This window comes from Cynocephalus volans, chromosome 7 (genome assembly GCF_027409185.1).
Source record: "Cynocephalus volans isolate mCynVol1 chromosome 7, mCynVol1.pri, whole genome shotgun sequence".
Taxonomy (NCBI): domain Eukaryota; kingdom Metazoa; phylum Chordata; class Mammalia; order Dermoptera; family Cynocephalidae; genus Cynocephalus; species Cynocephalus volans.
This window is the reverse complement of record NC_084466.1, coordinates 99,712,558-99,731,450: the sequence shown is the minus strand read 5'-3', so window position 1 is coordinate 99,731,450 and position 18,893 is coordinate 99,712,558. Positions and strand designations below refer to the sequence as shown.

Here is an 18,893-nt window from a genome sequence, read left to right as displayed (position 1 = left end):
ATGCTTATTGGCTGGGGGGTGGGGGGATGTCTTGGGATATGGTGAAAACCAAATACTGGGGATTTTTGTGGCCTTCTGGGTGGGGAGAGGAGAGTTTAAAATAAAGATTATGGCCTTTGGCCCCCAACCTTGGTTTGGCACCAGGACTTTGATACTGTCCCTGCATAATATCACAAACGTAGCCTCGCCTTATCTCCCAGCACCTGCCCTGCCAGATCCCTATTCTAGTCCCCAGTGGAGAGGTTCCTGCAGCCCCCACTCCAGCACCTCTAAGACGGTAAAAGATGTAAGGCCTCTGTTCTCCAACAACCCATCCTCCCACTTGTAGTTGGAACAAAGAAAAAGTCAACTTGGCTTCCAGGAGCTGCTTGAGTTTAATGAGAGGACAGTGCCACACTGGTCCTCCCCTGCCACCCCAAGCAGATCCTGCCCTTCAGCTCCCTCTCTGCCAACCCCAAGATGACGGGGAAAATACGCCCCCTGCCCTAACGAGGATGAAGTCTTGAAGCAGCCCAGGGAGGCGGGGTTCCTGCACTATCCCCCTCCCCGATCTTAAATTGGCCCATCTGTAGGAAATTAGCCTTTATCTGATTCTTTTCCCTCTACTCCCACCTCAACCTCAGGAGATTGCCATTCCATCTCATGGCTGCCATTTGGGATTCTCTCCACAGCCCTTTGGTGGATTACACATCCATCTGCATCCAGGCGCCCTGTGATATCCCAAGCCATGACTACAGCTTCCTCCAGGATTAACTGCATGCCCACTCGGTTTGGTGAGATCAGAGTCCCTTTATTTGGGGTACTGACGGTGCCGGTATCTATGGCACAGTGATGTTTATGGAGAACACAGATAACATTAAACTTTCTGATGTGCATTTACAGTGTTATGTGGTTCTTCTGGACAGGCCCTGGGTGTGGAGGATGAGCTTGCAAGAGAGGAGAGATGCATCCCTGGGGTGGACTGGGCCAGGCCTGGAGCGTTCTAGGAGTTGGGACAGTTGGTGCTCTCTTTTTGCTGCAGAGGTGAGGGTGGGAGCTGTGTTGCTGATTTATTGGAAGCTTTTGTGTGAAATGGCTGGCATAGGAGTAATAAAAATCATGGCTACTGTTTATTACGCACTTAATCTGTGCATGGCCTGCTGGTTTATAGGCATCGCTTACATTGATTCTCAGAGCATCCCTGTGAGGCAGTTTTGCCATTGGGCAGAGGAAGAGGCTGAGGGTCAGCGTGACTTGTCTGGGGAAACACAGCTGATTCTTTTGAATCTTAACCACTGTCTACACTGCGCTGTTTCTAAGTTCTTAGATGTTGAGGCAGAAAAGCCCTGGATTGACTCACAGCCATCGATTGCGCTTTGCAAAATAAGAAGCTTCCTCCTTCTGTCTTTAGCTTTAGTAATGAATCAGTGTCATGGTTGCATACTGCCCACAGATATGTTTCTTTGGGCTTAACCAGAGTTTATAAAAATGTGAACCAAATTTAACAAGTCTGTAGGTTTCACATACTACTCTGGGTTTCCAGCTTCTCTTGAAAGATTTAGAAGCTCTGGCAACAATGGGCTACCATTGCCACATGGCAACATTTGTCTAGAGCTGAGCAGCTGCCGTGCCCTTTAGATGCCTCTCCCGTCACATTCCCTATTACCTCAACACTGAGGCTAGAAGATAGTTGCCTTCTATCATCATGTTTGCAGCTTTTCTTTTATACTGGATCCAATTATTCATTATGTTGTGTGCCCCCAGGAAGGCATTGGAGCTTGCACTCCTAGACTAGATAAGCATTAGCTCACACTGTCTTCTCTGAACCTTACCAGACCCCTTGAAATGCTCTTTGAGGTGGTGGCTGAGTCCTCTTAGAGTCAGCATCCTTTGTAGAGCCCTGACCCCATCTTGTTTTCCACTGGTGTATTGAAGGGTGGGGCATGGGCCAAACTTTTACATCTGGTCCTCTCACCTGGCCACTTCTCTAAGGGTGCTAAGCCTCACCCTGAAGCCAGGCACAAGGCTTTAGGGTTCACTAGGCACCCCATCTTGGGGACCCCCAGCCCGTCCATTGGTAGCTTCAGAGGGAGCCACATCCCCAGCCGTGAGCAAAACCTCTTTGGTGTGACACCTGTTGACCCTCATGGAGAGGGATGGAGTGTGGATCAGCTCAAGCTTATCTTCCTTGGTTGGCGTGACCCATGGGCAGCAACGGAAAGCAAGCCGGAATCCAGAGCGAAACCTGGGGGAGGGAGAGTCACCTTGAGCAAGGGAGTGAGGGGTATAGGAGCCACCATGTGGCTGCCCCACCCCCAGGAGACTATCTCCCTTCCAGAGGAAAGTCACTGCCTCAGTCCAAGGAGCCTACCATTGCTCAGTGTCTCTTGAAAGAGGCATTCTTTAGTGGATTTGATTTTTGGAAACAGCCAAAAGTATTTTTGGAGCTAAATCTAGTGATTGAAGTGGGTGATAAAGCTGAATTAGACCATTTGTTATAACAAACAATAAGAAACCAATTTTATAATTAGTATAAAAAGATTTTTATATAAACAAAATTATTATAAAAACAAGATTTTCTTGTTAGACTTGTTTTCTTGCTTCTAAAGGAGTATTCAAAGAGGAGTCTGTTTAAAAAAAAAGTTGGGGCTTTGGCAATGCTGGTGAAATAAGGCTGCTCTCCCAAGGAACTGCTTTGAAAGAATATTCATGCATGGAACTACCAAGTATTGCTTACAAAATAAACAATTCTCCCCCTGGCAGCAACGAAGGTCCGTGTGTAAACAGGAGTTAAGGGGAGGCAGAAAGAGAATGCTGCTGCTCAGAGTGGGGCAGAAATGAACGAGACCTTGTGCGTGAGAGCGGGGAAAGAACCGTATTGTCTCTTCCTGGGGAGGCGGGGTTCCGTGTCCCAGAAGAGCCCACCTTACTTTGGCTCCTGACTTGTAGCTCCACAGACTCCATGGTAGGGCCCAGCAAGTGCCTATTTGTGAGCTCAGTGCCCCTCATACCTACTCTCGACGTGTCCCAGCCCAAGCTCCAGTCATCCTCCCCACTCCAGCCAGCACAGTCCCCTCCTCTGCAGTCTTCACCATCTCAGTTCCTGACAACTGCTAGCAGCTCCATCCTTCTGACTGTCCACGCCAAGGACCTGTCAGGAGTTGTCCTTGACAACTCACACTTGCCACCTTCCCTCCCTCAAATTCTGTTGGCAAACCCTACTTTAGCAATATCCAGACCCCGACTACATGTCACCTGGTCTAAACCACATCTCTCCCCTGGATGACTGCAGTGGCCTCCCCGAGGCCACCTCCCTGCTTCTCCCCTTCCCTGCTACGGTCTAGTTCCAAGGCAGCTGCTGGACGGATTTCTTTTGAAAGGTAGGTCACAGCAGGTGTCTCCCCTGCTTAGCCCTGCGGCGGCTCCCCACATCAGAGTTCAAGTCCAAGTTCTCACCTTGACCACAGGGCTGTTGCTCTGGCTGTTCCCTCTGCCTGGAACGTGGCTGCAGGGCTGACTCAGTCCCTCGTGTCTTTGCTCAAGTGCAATACCTATGCCTGCTACCCGAGTCCCTCAGCACTTCCTGTCCTCCCCTACCCAGTTCTGGTGTGTCTGCTCCCCATAGTGCTTATCACCTATCGCACTGTGATTTCTTTATTATTTTGATTTGTCTGTCTGTCCTGGCTGGAATCTGAGCTCCCTGAGGAAAGGGATCTTTGTCCTTGCTCACGGGTGTATCCCAAGTGCATGGGACAGTGCCAGGCATACGGAGCCACTTGGTGAGCATTTTCTGAATGAATGAAGAGTCCTGCCAAGAATACCTGCCCTACGTTACAGCTGGTATCATCAAATACCGAATGATTCAGAAGTGATTTTAGGAACTTACAGAGTGCTGGGCTGTTGTTCATACTCCCAGAGACTATTTCATTAGGTCACAGGAGACCGATCAACATGCATGGAGGGTGGCCCCTAGCTGGTGTGACAGTTCCTGTCTCCAAGTTCTCACTTTCATAATCTCATGAAAGAGAAATGTGTGACGTGGGAAAAAGATTCCGGGTGTTGGAGATCCCAGCTTCCAATGGAGTCCTGGCTCCATTGTTTGCTGTATGAGTTCAGGAGAGTTTTCCTTTCTGAGACTCAGTTTCCTCATCTGCATAATGGGAATAACACCTACCTCTCTACTATTATTTACTTACTTCTTAGGCAATAGAGGGTTCTGGCACCCGGTAAGCCTTCAAAAAAATCATAGCTCCTCATTTCCTTCTGGCCTGCCCCAGGTGGGTGGGACGTCTGAGCAACAAAGACCCTAATGGCATTATGACACCTGGGCAGTGAAGTGATAAAAAGGCATGAACAAAGAGGCCCGGGGCCAACCTCACCACGTCACTGTCTTGCTGAGGCCAAGATTCTGTGTCCACCCTTCATCTCCTCTCAGCCGGCCCCACCTTCCGGGTATTCTCTGCAGGGGCTGGGGTTCCTGCCCAACTCTCGGCCTCCCACCTTTCCAGGTGCCCCAGAGCAAGCGCTGGCCCCTCTCTGGGACCATCTGAGAACCAGATGATGTCATAGGGAGGAATGAGATCCTGGCCCCCTTCTCCCTGGCTGTCTCCGCCAAGGTCACTTCCCAGCTGCCCCGAAAGCCCCTCAAGGACAAGAAATACACTGTGATCTTTCCAGACAGCAGCCTGCCCCAGCCTCCTAGAAGTGCTTCAAATCCCTTGGGTTGGTGCTGCTCACGTGGTCCCAGGAAAATCCTCAGCTGGAAGCTCTCAAAACTGTCAGGACAGATGTTAGTCCCTCCCTCCCTCACCTGGCTCTCCGTCTGTCCTGCCTCTCTCTGCACTCTCCCCTTCCTCCATCTCTCTGGCCCTCTCTTCTCTCTTCTCCTTGTCCCAGACATAGACTCCAAAAGAGACAGCAGGAACAGACAGATGGTGAGAGCTATGGCCTGGGCAAGGCGGCAAGGTTTGGGGGAGGAGGTGGGGCTCAAGCTAGGCCTGGGCCAGAGCAAGGATTGTGCTGTGAACTGACTGTGGGGGTGGGTGACAGCAGGGCTCAGGCTCAGGCAGGAACAAGGCTGGAAGTTTGAGCTGAGCCCAGACGGAGCCCAGCCGTGGGGTCCTGGGGGTGGAGGAGAGGGGCAGGGTGGGACTTACCTGTGGTTGAGGCAGCAGTAGATGATGGGATTGTACATGGTAGAGCTCATGGCCAGCCAGAAGAGTGCCAGGTAGACCTGCTGGATGAACTTGTGGTAGTAGATATCCTCTTGGAAGTTGCCCAGGATGAAGTAGAGGTGGTAGGGCAGCCAGCAGACGGCAAATGTCACCACCACCAGCACCATGGTCTTCACAAACTGCTCTGGGAGAGGTGCAGGTCACTCTTCAGCTCCCAAGCCCCAGACCCCAAACCTCCTGCCAGCCTGGGAAGCCTTCCCCGGACAGACCCCATCTACCTCTGCTGCCTCGGTCCCCTGGAGTGTCTGCTGCCCAGACGCCGCTGAGCACATCCCTTGGGGTCTTTGCTCAGGCCGGTCCCTCTGCCCACACTGCCACCCTTCCTTAGAAGTCCTCGCTCTTAGAGGTTCAGTTCAGTGGCCACCTCCCCCAAAAGGCGTCCCCGATCCCTTCACTCTGAGCAGCTCTCCCTCCCTGGAGAGTGGATGAACTCTTACTCCTAACCCCATTCTTAGGGAAGCCTCTGTATCAACTATGAGCTCCCAGGCTACACTCTCCCTGGGATCTGTGTCTGCCACACCCCTTCTGTCCATGCGCAGGGAGGCTTCAACTGGGGACCTCCAGCCTCTGCCCAGGGCCAGCTCCCTGACCTTTTCCCCTTCATAGCCGGACCTCTGCAGGTATATTCCTGCATGAAGGATGGCGGGCAAGCCAGGGACAGAAAATGGAGGCCAGCTCTCCATGAGGAGGGACATCCAGATGGGGTGCTATGTCCAACCACCCCCCTGAACCACCCTGTGAAAAATGCCTAACACTGGAGGAGAAGCTGTGACTTTGGCCTGGCTGCATGATGTGGTTAACCCATCACCTCCCTGGTGGCCGAGCAAGAAGGTGGTGCGGCAAATCTAAGCTCTGGCTAGGAGAGGGAGAAAGAGGTCTGGAGCATAGAAAGCTGCATCGCAACTCTTGGGGGGCCCCGGAGGGTGGGGAGAAGGGGGGACACTGTCACTTCAGGTAGAAACTGGGGACAGACTTGGTGAAGCTGGACAACAATCTGGTCCTCACCATCTCTGAAGTCTGTAGCTCCAGCATTTGAGAAGTCTCCCGTGAGTCTACCTAGACACCTCCTGTAGTTCTGCAAGGCTTCTTAAATTCAATGTATCTGGTTAGTCAAAAAGTCTAAGATTTTAAGGTGCTATCATTCTCAGGTTCTTGGAGGTATCTAAAATTTTGTGGGGCTTTAGGATTACCCGATTCCCCTAACATTCTGGGGAGTTCCTTTAACTTTGTATCTGGCCGAAGACCAAAGGCAGATAGATCCCCCCCGCCAGGAAGGAACGAGTCCAGGCTCTGGCTCCAGGCTTGGCACCAGGGCAAGTTACGGCGAGTCCTGTCTCCTCGGCGCCCCCTTGCGGGCGGGCCTAGGAGCGGCTCCCCGAGGCGGGCCCGGCCCAGCACCGCCCCGGCCGCCCCAGCACCGCCCCGGCCGCCCCGGCGCCCACCTTCTTCTTGGCCTGCAGGTGGCGCAGGTTGGCGCCGTGCGTCTGGTGTCCGGGGACCGCGCGCCTCCAGAGCGTGAGGCCGATGACGCTGTAGGAGACGAACATCACCACGAGGGGCAGGAAGTAGATGAGGGCGATCACCACGAGGTGGTACCTGGAGGAAGAGCCAGGCTGGGCGGCGGGCGGCGGGAGCGACTCGTCCCCGGGATCCCGCGGGCGCCCTGGAGCCGCGCCCCGAGCCACCCCAGGCCGCCTCCTAAGGCCTTGTTTTGATTTAAAGAAAAAATAAAGGCAACAGTGCGTTGCACATGTGCCAAAAGAGAGCTTCCCCTGCAAAAGGGACACCAACATTGGCCCTGCGTCCTTCCATGTGACAGGTACCAAAAAAGGAGATAAATAGGAAGAAAAAAGGTTAACCAAGCAATACGTTTGTGTAAAAATACCATGAAGCGCAAGGAGGAAGTAAAATGACTTATTCCATTCTCTCCACTATTGACAATTTGGCATCTCTTCTTCGAGAATCATATGTATGTATTGATATATATGTGCATGTACATATCCATACGTATAGTACATATTTATATTAGACGGATTGTATGTAATCTGTATCTGTCTGGATGGATGGATGGAATTACTGAAGTTGATTTAGAAATGAAAGTAGAATGGTGGCTGCCAGGGACTGGGGGGAGGGAGAAATGGGGAATTGTTGGTTCGACAAAGATAGTTTCTGTTTTAGATAGTTTCAGTTTTGCAAGACGAGAAATAGTTCGAGATCGGTAGTTTCAGTTTTGCAAGATGAGAAATAGTTCTAGAGATCGGTTGCACAGCAATGTGAAGACTCAGTGTGACTCAGTTGTGTACACTTAGAAATGGTTAAGATGTGACAGATTATTGGCCAAACTTGACCCAGGCTCCTGAGCTTTCTCCTAGGCCCATCGTGGACTTCCCTCTAAAATCCAGGTTTATCAAAGAATTTTGCTAAGTTTCTTTAGCAAATAGTCCCCCCGCCCTGCTCCATATCTGATCACCCTTGATGATATGTGATTGGGTTTCTCATCCCCCACCATCGCCCAGGTGAGGTCTGACCACCCTGGCCAACCTTCAGCAAGAGTCCTGTTAGGTGGGTTTAGCAAGAATCCCCCCCACCCCTGATGTTTCCCCTTAGTCATTTTCCACCCGCTGACCCCCACTGTGCTCCTCAGCTATCAGTTTCCACTTGCCTGTGCTGTATTCGGAGTTGAGCCCAATCTCTCTCCCCACTGCAATACCTATTGCGATGGATGGTCCTGAATAAAGTCTTCCTCACCATGCTTTAACAAGGTCATTGGGTCATATGTGAATTTTATGGGATTTTTAAAATCACAATTAAAATTTCTATTAAAAAAAGGAAAAGAATTTCTGGAGTTAAGAAGGTTCCATCTGATACCAACATGCCTATCAAGGAATGGGGCGGTGGGAAAGCACCATGTGATACACGCCATTGTGTCCTTTGCTTCCTCCCCTCCAGCATTTTGTGGGGACCATCATTCATGTCCGCAAATGCGCTTGCACACCACCTCTGCGCAAGTGGCCCAGAATGCCATTGCATGGCTACTTACCCAGTCCCCAGGGGGGACACTGGGTTGTGCTGATGCTTTTCATTTCCTTTTGGAAAGAGTGTAAAGTAAATGTGTCCCCCTCCCCTGTCCCTGGTTTCTGAGTGATGCTGCAGCCCCTCTCCAACAGGCGGCAGGCTGAGGACTGATTCCAAGGTGGGTGTGCAGTGGGAGCCCTTGGAGTGTCCCACGAATGGGCCTGAGACCATGAGCCCTCTTTCTTTCTCACTAGGGGGGCTGAGGTGTTTAAGTCCCCCACCCCACCACAGTGTGCCAGCCTTGCTGGGCCCATTTCAAGAGGAGCCATCAACCCAAGGGAGGACAACAGGTGGCTCTAGCAAATCTCTCTTCTTAAACCCTTATCTATAGAATTCCACTTGTTTGCTTTGGCAACCATGCCTATTACAAGAGGTTTGGGGGCTTCTAGACACCTTGACGCTCATGTAGGATCTGGATTGAGAGCCCTAGTGTCGAGCAGGTAAGGAGGAAGGAGGAGCGATGAGTGCCCTGCCCCTGTCACCTTACAGAGTGTCAGAGCTAGAAAGACCCAACTGGGCCACCTGCCTCAGTGTCCAGAGTGATGGGGAAACTGAGACACAGAGAGGCACTTCCTGTGCATCATAGGAAACAGCTCTAAAGACTTAATCAAAACCCAAATGATTTCCCTATCAATGAAGATCAGCCCTGTAGGAATCAGAACAGGGATCTTATCCAGCCTCTAATTTAAAGACCTTGGGAAAGTCAGGTCTCTCCCTCAGCCTCAGTTTCCCCATCTGTAAAATGAGGTAATCTCCAAGTCCTTGCCAAGTAGGAGCAGCACTTCTCTGTTGCCTCATTCTTTCCAGGGTTGTGGTGCAGGATAGGAATTCACCCTGGGCCAGGTTCCCGTGCAGGAGTCAGAGCTGAGAGGTCTTGGAGGCTGCCTTCTAGAACCTGCCAAGGTCAGGAAGCACGAACTGCTGTTTTTGTATTTTGGTTTTGGGGGTGTATGTGCCTGTTCCTGGAGAGGGAATCTGTAATTTCATCAGTTTCTTCCACACATACAACATGTGAGCCCGTGAGGATGGAAACCCCAATCTAAATCAGATAACTCCCCCACCCATGAAAAACAGTAACACATTCTCACACATAAAACCAGGCTTTCCCCAAATCCTCGCAGAATTCTAAGAACTCCAGAGTATGGCTTTCCTAGCCCACTCCTGCCCTCCTTCCTTTCCCTGTGGCCTGAATCCAGGTTGGAACTCACCATCCCTAGAGAGCCAGTACTCTGGAAGTCTTATGGTCCTGTCCCCTCCCCGCCGCCACCGAGAAAGGTCTGTATTAAGGTGGAGAAACACTGCCCCCCAGTGGCCAGTTCCAAAATGTTCTGCCTTCCGCCTCCCTGAGCCAGAATGGGCAGCGCTTCTACATGGACACCACTGTCCCTGAGAGGGTGGGTACAGGGTGGGGGCAGAGACCCTGGGCAAGTGCCTTTCCTAGCATGGAAGACCTTGGGGGGGTGGGTGTTGCGGGGGAGGTGTTCGGGAGGTGGGGTCTGGGGCTGTGCTGCTGGTAACCCTCAGCTCAGAGCACGCACATCCTCGTGCTTGGGGCAGCTCGGACTTTGTTAGACTAAATCTGCCACCCCAGATTTGTTTTTGTTTGTCCTCTAGTTAAACTCCCACATAGGAGGTGCCAGTTCTGTGCCAAGCGTGGTGCTAAGGGCTTATCTCATTTATGCTCACAGCAATCCCTGAGCAAGGTACTATTACTAATCCCCATTTTACAGAGAAGGAGCCAAAGGCCCAGAGACGTCAAGTGACTATGAGGGTCCTCCAGCCGGGAGGGTGCCAAGCAAGACTCCGACCGGCTGCTGGCTCCAACACCTCAATTAGTTCTTCATCCTCTACTGACCAACGGTACACTGTTTGGGGATCACAAAGCCATACCATGAGAACCTCAGAAACAGGCCCAGAATGAGGAAAGGACTTACCCAGGGTCACACAGCAGCTGGACCATGCCTGAGTTCTTCTACTCCCTCCCTCCCTGTCCCCAGCCCGTGGTGCCCACCTCAGCATGAAGCAGGCACCAGGCACCCTCCTGAAAAAAACCCAGGCTCCATCGCTGGCCCTTTCTGCCACAATACCCTGACCCTTTGCGGCCTAAGTATACACAGAGCCCTCCCCAAACATGCGCCTACACACATTCCCTAACACATGCCTGTGCGCACACACATCTACAAACATATCCCCACACTTGCATGTACACGCAGACGAGAGTGGGTGCAGCAGGTGTTTATGACATACACTTGCGCATGTGCACATAGACTTATTTAGGGATCTGTATATACCTACTTAAGTAGCAGAGTGGTTAGGAGATGGGGCTCTGAAGCAGGACTGCCTGGACTTGAACCCCTACTTTACCACTTACTGGCTGTGTGATCTTGGGCACATTACTTAGTTTTTCAGTGCCTCAATTTCCTCATCTGAAAATGGAAAGAATAATAATACATACCTCATGTTGTTAGGAGAATTAAATGGCTTAATATACGTAAAGTGCTTAGAACAGGCCTGGCACTTAGAGTTACTTTTAATGTATGTGTGTACTCACATAATCCCATACACATTCACAGACTCCTATGCACACACTACACGCACGGACGTGAATGCATGTACATACACACACGCACACGCCCCGTGCTCCTCCCCCCAGGAGGCCTTACACAAGGAGCGTCTTGCCCTGGCTGTCTTCGGGCCAGGCCACCACACACTTGGTTGCACCCTGGTCCATGGTGATGGTAGAGTAGAAGCACTGGGGGAAGGCCAGGGCCAAGGCCACCAGCCAGATCCCAGCAATAACCGCTTTGGTGCCAGGGGCTGAGAGCCGTGGCTGGAAGGGGTGGACGATGGCCATGTACCTGTGAGCAGAGGGCAGTGTAAGCAGTGGGCTCCCTGCCACCCATCAGACCAGCCCCCATCCCCTTCTCCCCCCAGCCCACGCCCACACCCTCTAACAGATGTCAGAGTCTCACCTGACCTGCAGGGAGTCAGCTGGGCATTGCCACTCAACACCCCAGCCCAGGTGCCCCAGCCTACTGCCCCACCCTCAGTCAGCCACAAGAGAGCAGTGTGGTCACACTGGAAACCCATCTCTGGGCAGGACCGAGTATGCAACATTCCCCTGAAGTTCAAGAGTCCCTTGGCTCTTTCTGGTCCCTCTTCTGTTCAGAAATCTTAGCAGAGCCCAACGGTCTCCTGGACAAAGCCCAAACCAGCACTGCCCACCAGAACTTTCTGCAGTGGTGGCAATGTACTACATCTGCGCTGTTCTATTCAATAGCCACTAGCCTCATGTGGCTATGAGCACTGGAAGTGTGGCTAATGTGACCGAGGGACTGAATTTTAATTTTTAATTAATGTAAACTTAAATAGGTATGTATGGCTAGCGGCTACATATCAGATACTGCAGTCCCAAACCTTTCTACTCGGCCTTCAAGGCTCTCTGCACGTGGCCACAGCACTTTCCAGCCTCTTCTGTTACAGCTTCCTGCACATTCCCTGGCTTATTCTGGCCACGGAACAGCCCTGCTAGGCCCTCTGTGGGGCGTTTCCTCCCCTCTCAGCCTAGAACTCATCCTACCTCTCTTTATTCATGAAAGTCTAGGTGAAACACCACCTCCTTGGGGAAGTCCACCAGGAACAGCTCGTCTCAGCTCCTGCCTCTCTCTAGGGGAACCCGCAGGGACCCACACTGCCCTTTGGCACCCCTGTGCCGGGTGGGGCACAAGGCTCATTACCCGGCGATCTCAGGTGGGGGCTGTTATCTCCATTTTCCACAGTGGGAAATAGAGGCTTAGAGAAGTGGAGAAACAGCAGCTTGGAGGAAGCGACTCTGGCTCTAAACCCGGGTCAGCTCCAGCTGTCTGCCACTGGCAGCTCCCCTCTGCTCCCCTCCTCCCAGGACCCACAAAGCCACGCAGGAGTGGCCTGGGGCCTGTGCGGCCGAGGTGTCATGGGTCTAGAGCCCTGACTGAGGAAGGGTGAGCTGCAGGGTAGCTGCCTGCTTCTCTATGGTCACAGGATCCAAAGGCCACCACCTACCAAGAACATAGGGCCCAGCTCTCTGCCCACACCCCTTCCCCCCACATGCCATGTAACCGAAGGAGGGTGTGGGGCTACATCGGAGGCTCTCTTTGGGCCATGGAGCCATTGGTCATCCAGTGAAGTCCATGAACCCCTCCTTAGAATAATATTTTTATATGCATAAATGATAATATACAGAATTACAAAGAAAATCAGTTATATGGAAATATAGTTATCAAAATATGAAATAAATTTGGGACAATGTAATATATGTGCTTCTTGATTAACCCACTAAATGACAAGACCTAGTAGCAGGTCTGGAAACTGCAGTAATTTTGAAGTGGCAATGAGTGTGAGTGATAATGTGAGGTTTCTGCACAACAGGAGTAGCTGTGGTTTCTGTTGGTGGCAAAGCTCCAGGCACTGCTAGAGTCCCAGCAAACTGTGGCTTGCTTCCTACATCTGTAACTGTGATCCCTCCACATGCTAACAAACCCCTTGATTTCTGCCCACAGTCTGTGGTCCCAGTTTAAATACTTCTGGACTAGATGATTATTAACCAGTCCTGCAGCACTGACCTCTTCCTGTGACTGGCTGGACCCTGGGGCGGCTCACCCCACGACAGCTTGGACCTGGGGCCAGAGCCTGAGCAAGACAAGCCGAGCGGGCCTTCTCCTCCAGGCTCTCAAGCACACCACCTCGCCCCACCCCAACAGATGATGCAGGGGACAGAAAGGTCAACTTGGTTCCCTTGCTGTTCAAGAGTGGGGGGCAAGGAGGAGAGATTTCTTATCCTGTTAGTGGAGGGGCAGGTCCTGGGACTTTGGATTCAGACCGGTCCGGAGTTGAATCCCGTCTCCACTGCTTTCTAGCAGCTGGGTCTGGAGCAAACAACCTAAACCCTTAGGGCTTCCATTTCCTCCTCTGTGCAATGGGATGACAGACATTTGTGCCATCAGGGCTGTTGTGTGGAGGAAATGGGATGCTTGAGAAGTGCCTGCAGGCCGGAGCCTGGGATTTGAGAGCGCTGATTATTCACATTTACTCATTTCCTTTAAATTCACCAGAAACAGCTTTGGTCCTGGGTGACCCCAGGGTCTTCCTCCCTGGGATTAATCTGAGTCTTGGGACAGGCCAGGACAATAGGATATGGCCTTGAATTTTATCTAGCCCTTGCCCAAGCAGGGATGCTCATGTCATGGGGTCCTGGGCATTAACTAAGCACCGAGCATGCCCAGTGAGCATTTCCACCTGTCTGTGAGGACTCTCCTTGCTGCCCTGGAGCTTTCTGCCTGGAATGTTCTTTTCCCAGAGCCCACCAGGCTCCCCCTCCCACCTCCTTCTCATCTCTGCTCAAATCCCACCCTCACAATAAGGCCTATTCTGACACCCCATTTAACACTATAAGCTGCCCCCCACCCAACACATGCACCCTAGCACCTTTCCTCTCTCTGATATTTTCTCATAGCACCTATGACCTCAAAATACAACTTATTATTTCAACTCTCACTTGGGCAGGGATCTTTACTTTTTCCTGAATGCCCAGAACAGTATTTGTACATAGTAGGCACTGACCATACATTTGCTGAATGAATGAAGAGATGAGTGTGTGAGTCTCTGCTACTGTCACCCTGATCTGAGCCACCATGCTCTCTGTCCTGGATTATTATTTAACAGCCTCCCACCTGGTCTCCCGACTCCCACCCAGCCCTCTGCAGTCCATCCCCCAGCCCCCTTTAGAATGGAAGCTCCGTGAGGCCAGGACTTTGGGATTTCTTTTTCCCATTGGTGTATGTTCCCCAGTGTCTGTAACTGTGCCTGACACAGAGGAAGCACTCAAATATTTGTTGTGTGAATGAAACTAAAATCTTAGTGGATGTTCAGAAGTACCCAGGGGGTATTAGGGTGCTTTTGATGGTGGTGGGGTTGCAGTCAGATGATGAGGGAGGTTCCCCTGTGCTAAGAGCCCAGAGGTCTGGGTTCCGGGCGCCTGGCTCTGCCCCTGACTGGCTGGCTGACCTCAGGCAATCCTGCTCGTCTCCAGCCTCAGTTTCCCTGGGTGTTAAATTAGAAGTGTGGCCTAGATGAATGGTGTTCAAACTTTTTTTTTTCTTTTTTGTCTTTTTGTGATCGGTAAGGGGATCTCAACCCTTGGCTTGGTGTCGCCCGCACCGCGCTCAGCCAGTGAGCGCACCGGCCATTCCTATATAGGATCCGAACCCGCGGCGGGAGTGCCGCTGCGCTCCCAAGCGCTGCACTCTCCCGAGTGCGCCACAGGGCCGGCCCTTGTTTTTCTTTTTAATTGGTGGAAAATAATTTTCCCATATGAAATCTTTAGAGAGACTCCATGGAAAAACAGCTTAAAGCAGAGGAGTGAGCTGCTGTGGGTGGGAGATTGCTGGGGCAGTTGGGCTGGGGCTGGGGCTGTGGGGGGACAATGCGGGGCTGGGAGGCTCACGCGTGTTAATCCACCCTGACCAGGACTCTATGTCTCTGAGGGTCCCAGGCCCCTGCCCCGCCTCCCACACCCTGCCCGTGTCCTTCCTACACCCTTTTTGCTTGCTATCTGAACCACACTCCCCCAGAGACTGAGAGTCCCCTTCCATGTCCAAACTGGGCCCTGCCTGCCCCTAACAGCTTTAAAAGAACTCCAGATTGGTCCACCACTAACTCCTCCACCTCTGTCCTGGGCCCCCTCATCAGAAGGTCACAGTCTACAGCCCCTGAGAGCAGCATGGGGAAAATAATTGGCCCTATTATAATTAGATGGTAGCTGCATGCAGTATTAAAAATTCCCCCTCATCAATCTATCTGCAGGAAAAAAATATAAGCAATTTCCTTGTAGTGGAAGAAAGTCACCAAAACAAAGATCAACTCAAGAGAAGAGCACTCCAGAAGGTCCCTAAAACACTGCCCGCTGTCCCCCTGCAGCCTTGAACAACCTGTCTAGTGCAAAGTCCTTCCTTGTGTCTAACCTTAACTCTACCTGCTTCAACTCCACAGTCCCCAGATACATAATTTTGGATCATGACCAGGTATGGGGGCACTTCCTTGGGTTCCACCCCATCTTGCTGTTTGACCACAGGCAGGTCACTGCCCCGTCTGCACCCTAGCAAAGCGAGACAGCTCCCCCAGTCCCCCCATGATCCCCTCTTGCCTGTCGGCAGCGATGGCTGTCATGGAGTAGATGCTAACAAACATGGCTGTAATGGGGAAGAGGTTCTGGAAGTAGCAGAAGGCACGGCCAAAGTACCAGATGTTGTGGCTGGCATAGACAAAGTTGAAGGCAGCGTTGAAGGCAGCCATGCAGAGGTCGGCCAGGGCCAGGTTGACGATGAAGTAGTTGGTAACTGTGCGCATCCTCTTATGGGCCAGGATGATCCAGATGACTGTGGCGTTGCCTGTCACGGCCACCAGCACCAGGGCTAGGTAGGCTGTGGCCCACAATGCCAGCTGCCAGCCGGGCATGGAGAAGAATGTGATGCCCGTGGTGTTGCTCCCAAGGCCAGATGAGATGTTGGCATCAGTCACGATGGCACAGGCTCCCATGGCTGCTTCTGGGTCTGGGGCAAGGGGCCTGTCTCCGCGGCTCCTCCCGGATTTGCTGTGGAAGTGAGATCCCCTTGGGTGTGTGGGTGTGGGGGGCGGGGAGAAGAGCAGATGCAAAGTGAGCCACGTCTGGGGAGCGTGGGGGCCACGCCTAAGTCCCAAGCCAGGATGAGGGAGGCTGAGCAAAAGCCCGGTCCAGAGCAATTGTCATCTCAGATCCCCTTGTCCCGACCAGGTCTTCTCGAAATTGATGTGGAAATCTAGAATTCAAATCACAGTTTCAGAGCAAGAAACATCCTTACACATCATTGGCTCAACCCCTCCAGTGTAGAGATGGAAGACTGAGATTCCAAGAGGGGATGTGACCAGCCCAGGTCACTCAGTAAGTTGGTGACAAGCAGGGACTCAAACACGGGTCCTCATCATGCTATTCAGGAAACATTCTGGATCGGAGGAGCGTAGGGTAGGAGTCTCTGATTCCACAGGTCAACTATGCAGCAGGTTGTGTCTCCAGGCTTTGGGGGTGCAGGCGAGGATGGGGGCTGCGACGTGCTCCTGACCCTGCCAACTGCCAGCCCTAGCCCTTGCCGCTGCTTCCGCAGTGCTCCCCCTGGGCAGGGTAGGCGAGGGCCTTGGCAGAGGTGCTGCCTGCTCGCGAGGTGGGGCTTGGACTCCCGCCCCGCCCCTCCTCCCACCCCCTGCTTGGCATGATCGGCCTTGTCTCTTGAAAGATTTAGAACTGGCTGCGAGGCAGGGAGAGACAGTGGGGAAATAGGGCGTGGTGGGGTGGGAGAGGGCTGGCTGGAGGGCACAGCCCTCTGCGGGGGCGTTTACATTCAGCCCTGGGCAAGAGCTACAGCTAGAAAGTGATTCAGAGCACACAACTGGGAGCCAGATTGATTTTGAGCCTGGCTCAGTGACTCCAGGCAAGGGTCCTTCCAATTCTGAGCTCTGGCTGCCCCGTCTGAAAAATACAGGGAGAAAATGGTGTGCATCTCACAGTGCATTTGTGAATTTCAAATGAGATAACATGCATAGAGTATAAAACAGCTCAGGGCTCTGCAGGAGAGAGAACTCAGACCCAGAGCATTTCTAACCAGTTCCAGAGTGATGCTGATGCTGCTGGTCCAGGAACCTCACTTTAAGAACCCCTGTTTTAGGGCAAGGACAGGCGCTGCCTTATCTGTGAACCCGGGAAAGGCTGGAATTTAAAGCCCTGAGGGGCTGCTCCTTGTCATTGACTGTGTGCATGTGTGTTGGGCACCAGGTGAAGTTGTGATGATGTTTCTGTGTGTCTGTGCGTAGCTCACACACACTCATACACCTGTGTTGTGTGGACCCTGATGGCTGGACAGGCTCAGAAGGGCCGGGCATGTCCCTTATTAAAGCAAACCCTTGCACAGTGGCCCCTGGGCTCCCAAGGCTCTGCCTTGCACAGCGGGATCTCTCTTAGCTGTGACCTCTGGCCAGCACCTCTTTCCTGCTTCTCTCCTTGTGTGCCATTTTCCACACGCGTGGCCTCCTGCTCCCCTGGCTGAGCTGGGAAAGAACTTTAAAGGTCTTTAGGGCTGAAAAGATTATGCCACCCATGGAATCTGAAATAAAAAAAAAAAACGCTAAACCATAAGTCATGAAACTTAAACATATGTTGAAATCTAAAGAGCTTCTTTCTAGATTTTTCTGATTTTGAACTTCTGGATAAGTCCATCAACAATCAACACTGAACCTGCATCTACTGCTTGGTGTCCCTTCTGTGCTGATGTGCTAAGCATGTGCCGAGTCTAGTGGGAATCCAGCCCTTGTCTTTGGGTAGGGCTGCTTCCTGCCCTTCCTCCTCCCTGGGACTCTTGCCCTCCCAGAGCCAGCTTCGGACAGAACCAGCTCCAGACAGAAGTGGCTCCAGCAGGCAGAGGCCTGTTTCCTCTCTGGAGAGAGACACCATTGTCTGTTTGGACTTTGGGGCCCTGCTGAAGGGTCTCTGCCTTTGATCTCTTTTGTTGGTGACAGCGGCAGCAGTATCCAATCAACTTGGGCTTGTTTCTGTTTCATGTTCACTTGGCCAGTGTCCTAGAGGGCAAACGTGTAGAAATAAGAACGTAAATGCATGACAACTCTCTCTCTGCTGTCCTGGCCTTCTGCTCCCAGGCAGCTGGTACTTATTGAGCTTTAGGTACAAACACAGTGCAGGGCTCAGCTGCCTGAGAGCACGTCACCAGTCCTAGAAGCCCAGAATAGTACAAGTTCACCTCTCCCTCCAACATCCCACCACCGCCACTGTATATGCAATGGGGGATTACATTTCAAAGCTATTAAATCTGAGTTTTTATGTCCCCCTTAAATCATATACTCTTGCAGCATTCCAACTACATGCTGTGAGGCTTGTAAGCTCTTGGAAAGAGGGTGAGGCCACCCAGGACAAAGGGGTTCCTGATCAGCCTGGCTGCGCAGAGCTGGCCTTCTGAGTTCATAGGTAGATGGTCTTGAAGGCCAGTTTTGTTGTTGTTTTTTAAAGAACATTCTAGATTCCTTTAGCTCCTGTTGACACATCAAGACTGGAAGGTTTGCTCATTAAGGTTTGCGTGTGGGAAGACCCAAGCAGGAAGGAACAGGAGGCTGCCTATGGGTTCCGGCAGGGATCACCGAGCCCATGGTGCAGGTTGGGTACCTCTGGGAAGTGACTGACAGGATGTGCGCAGGATGTTTATTAGGGAGTTGCCATTGGCATTGACACTTGGGGAAGGTAGGGAAGGAAGCAAGAGTGGGTAGAGGAAGAAGTTGAGCTGCGGTGCAGGCCTAAACACGGCCTTGGACAACACCATGGTGGCCTGGTACTAGAAGGGCCCTTCGAGCTGCCCTGTGTTGGGCAAAAGTGTCCAGGCCTTTATACTTCCGTATCCACTACTGGATGTGGGCCACACCAAGAAGGACGTGGACCCTGACAAAGCAGCTCTTTGCAGCTGAGGCAAGGCCTGCATGGTGACAGCTAAACACAGTCCTTGGACAACATGTCCAGAAGCTTGAAGGGGGGTCTGG

At 52.2% G+C, this 18,893-nt stretch overlaps 1 protein-coding gene across 1 annotated transcript; it reads right to left on the bottom strand.

Moving 5' to 3' along the window:
* Nucleotides 1-2,007: 2,007 nt before the first annotated feature.
* Nucleotides 2,008-15,860, bottom strand: TACR2 (tachykinin receptor 2). Its single transcript, XM_063103284.1, has 5 exons — nt 15,469-15,860; nt 10,952-11,146; nt 6,656-6,809; nt 5,136-5,332; nt 2,008-2,224 (listed from the first exon to the last, which is right to left on the bottom strand). Exons 1-5 carry the CDS (start codon nt 15,858-15,860, stop codon nt 2,008-2,010), a joined length of 1,155 nt encoding a protein of 384 aa, XP_062959354.1.
* Between the last annotated feature and the right edge of the window lie 3,033 nt (nt 15,861-18,893).

Excerpts from the sequence above, each read along its gene's own strand:
- TACR2 (XM_063103284.1), bottom strand. The coding sequence starts at position 15,860 with ATGGGAGCCTGTGCCATCGTGACTGATGCCAACATCTCATCTGGCCTT. Across the intron at positions 6,810-10,951 it reads CAGGGCAAGACGCTCCTTGT|GTACCACCTCGTGGTGATCG; the intron begins GTAAGGCCTCCT and ends CTCTTCCTCCAG. Across the intron at positions 5,333-6,655 it reads ACCTGCAGGCCAAGAAGAAG|TTTGTGAAGACCATGGTGCT; the intron begins GTGGGCGCCGGG and ends CTCCCAGAGCAG.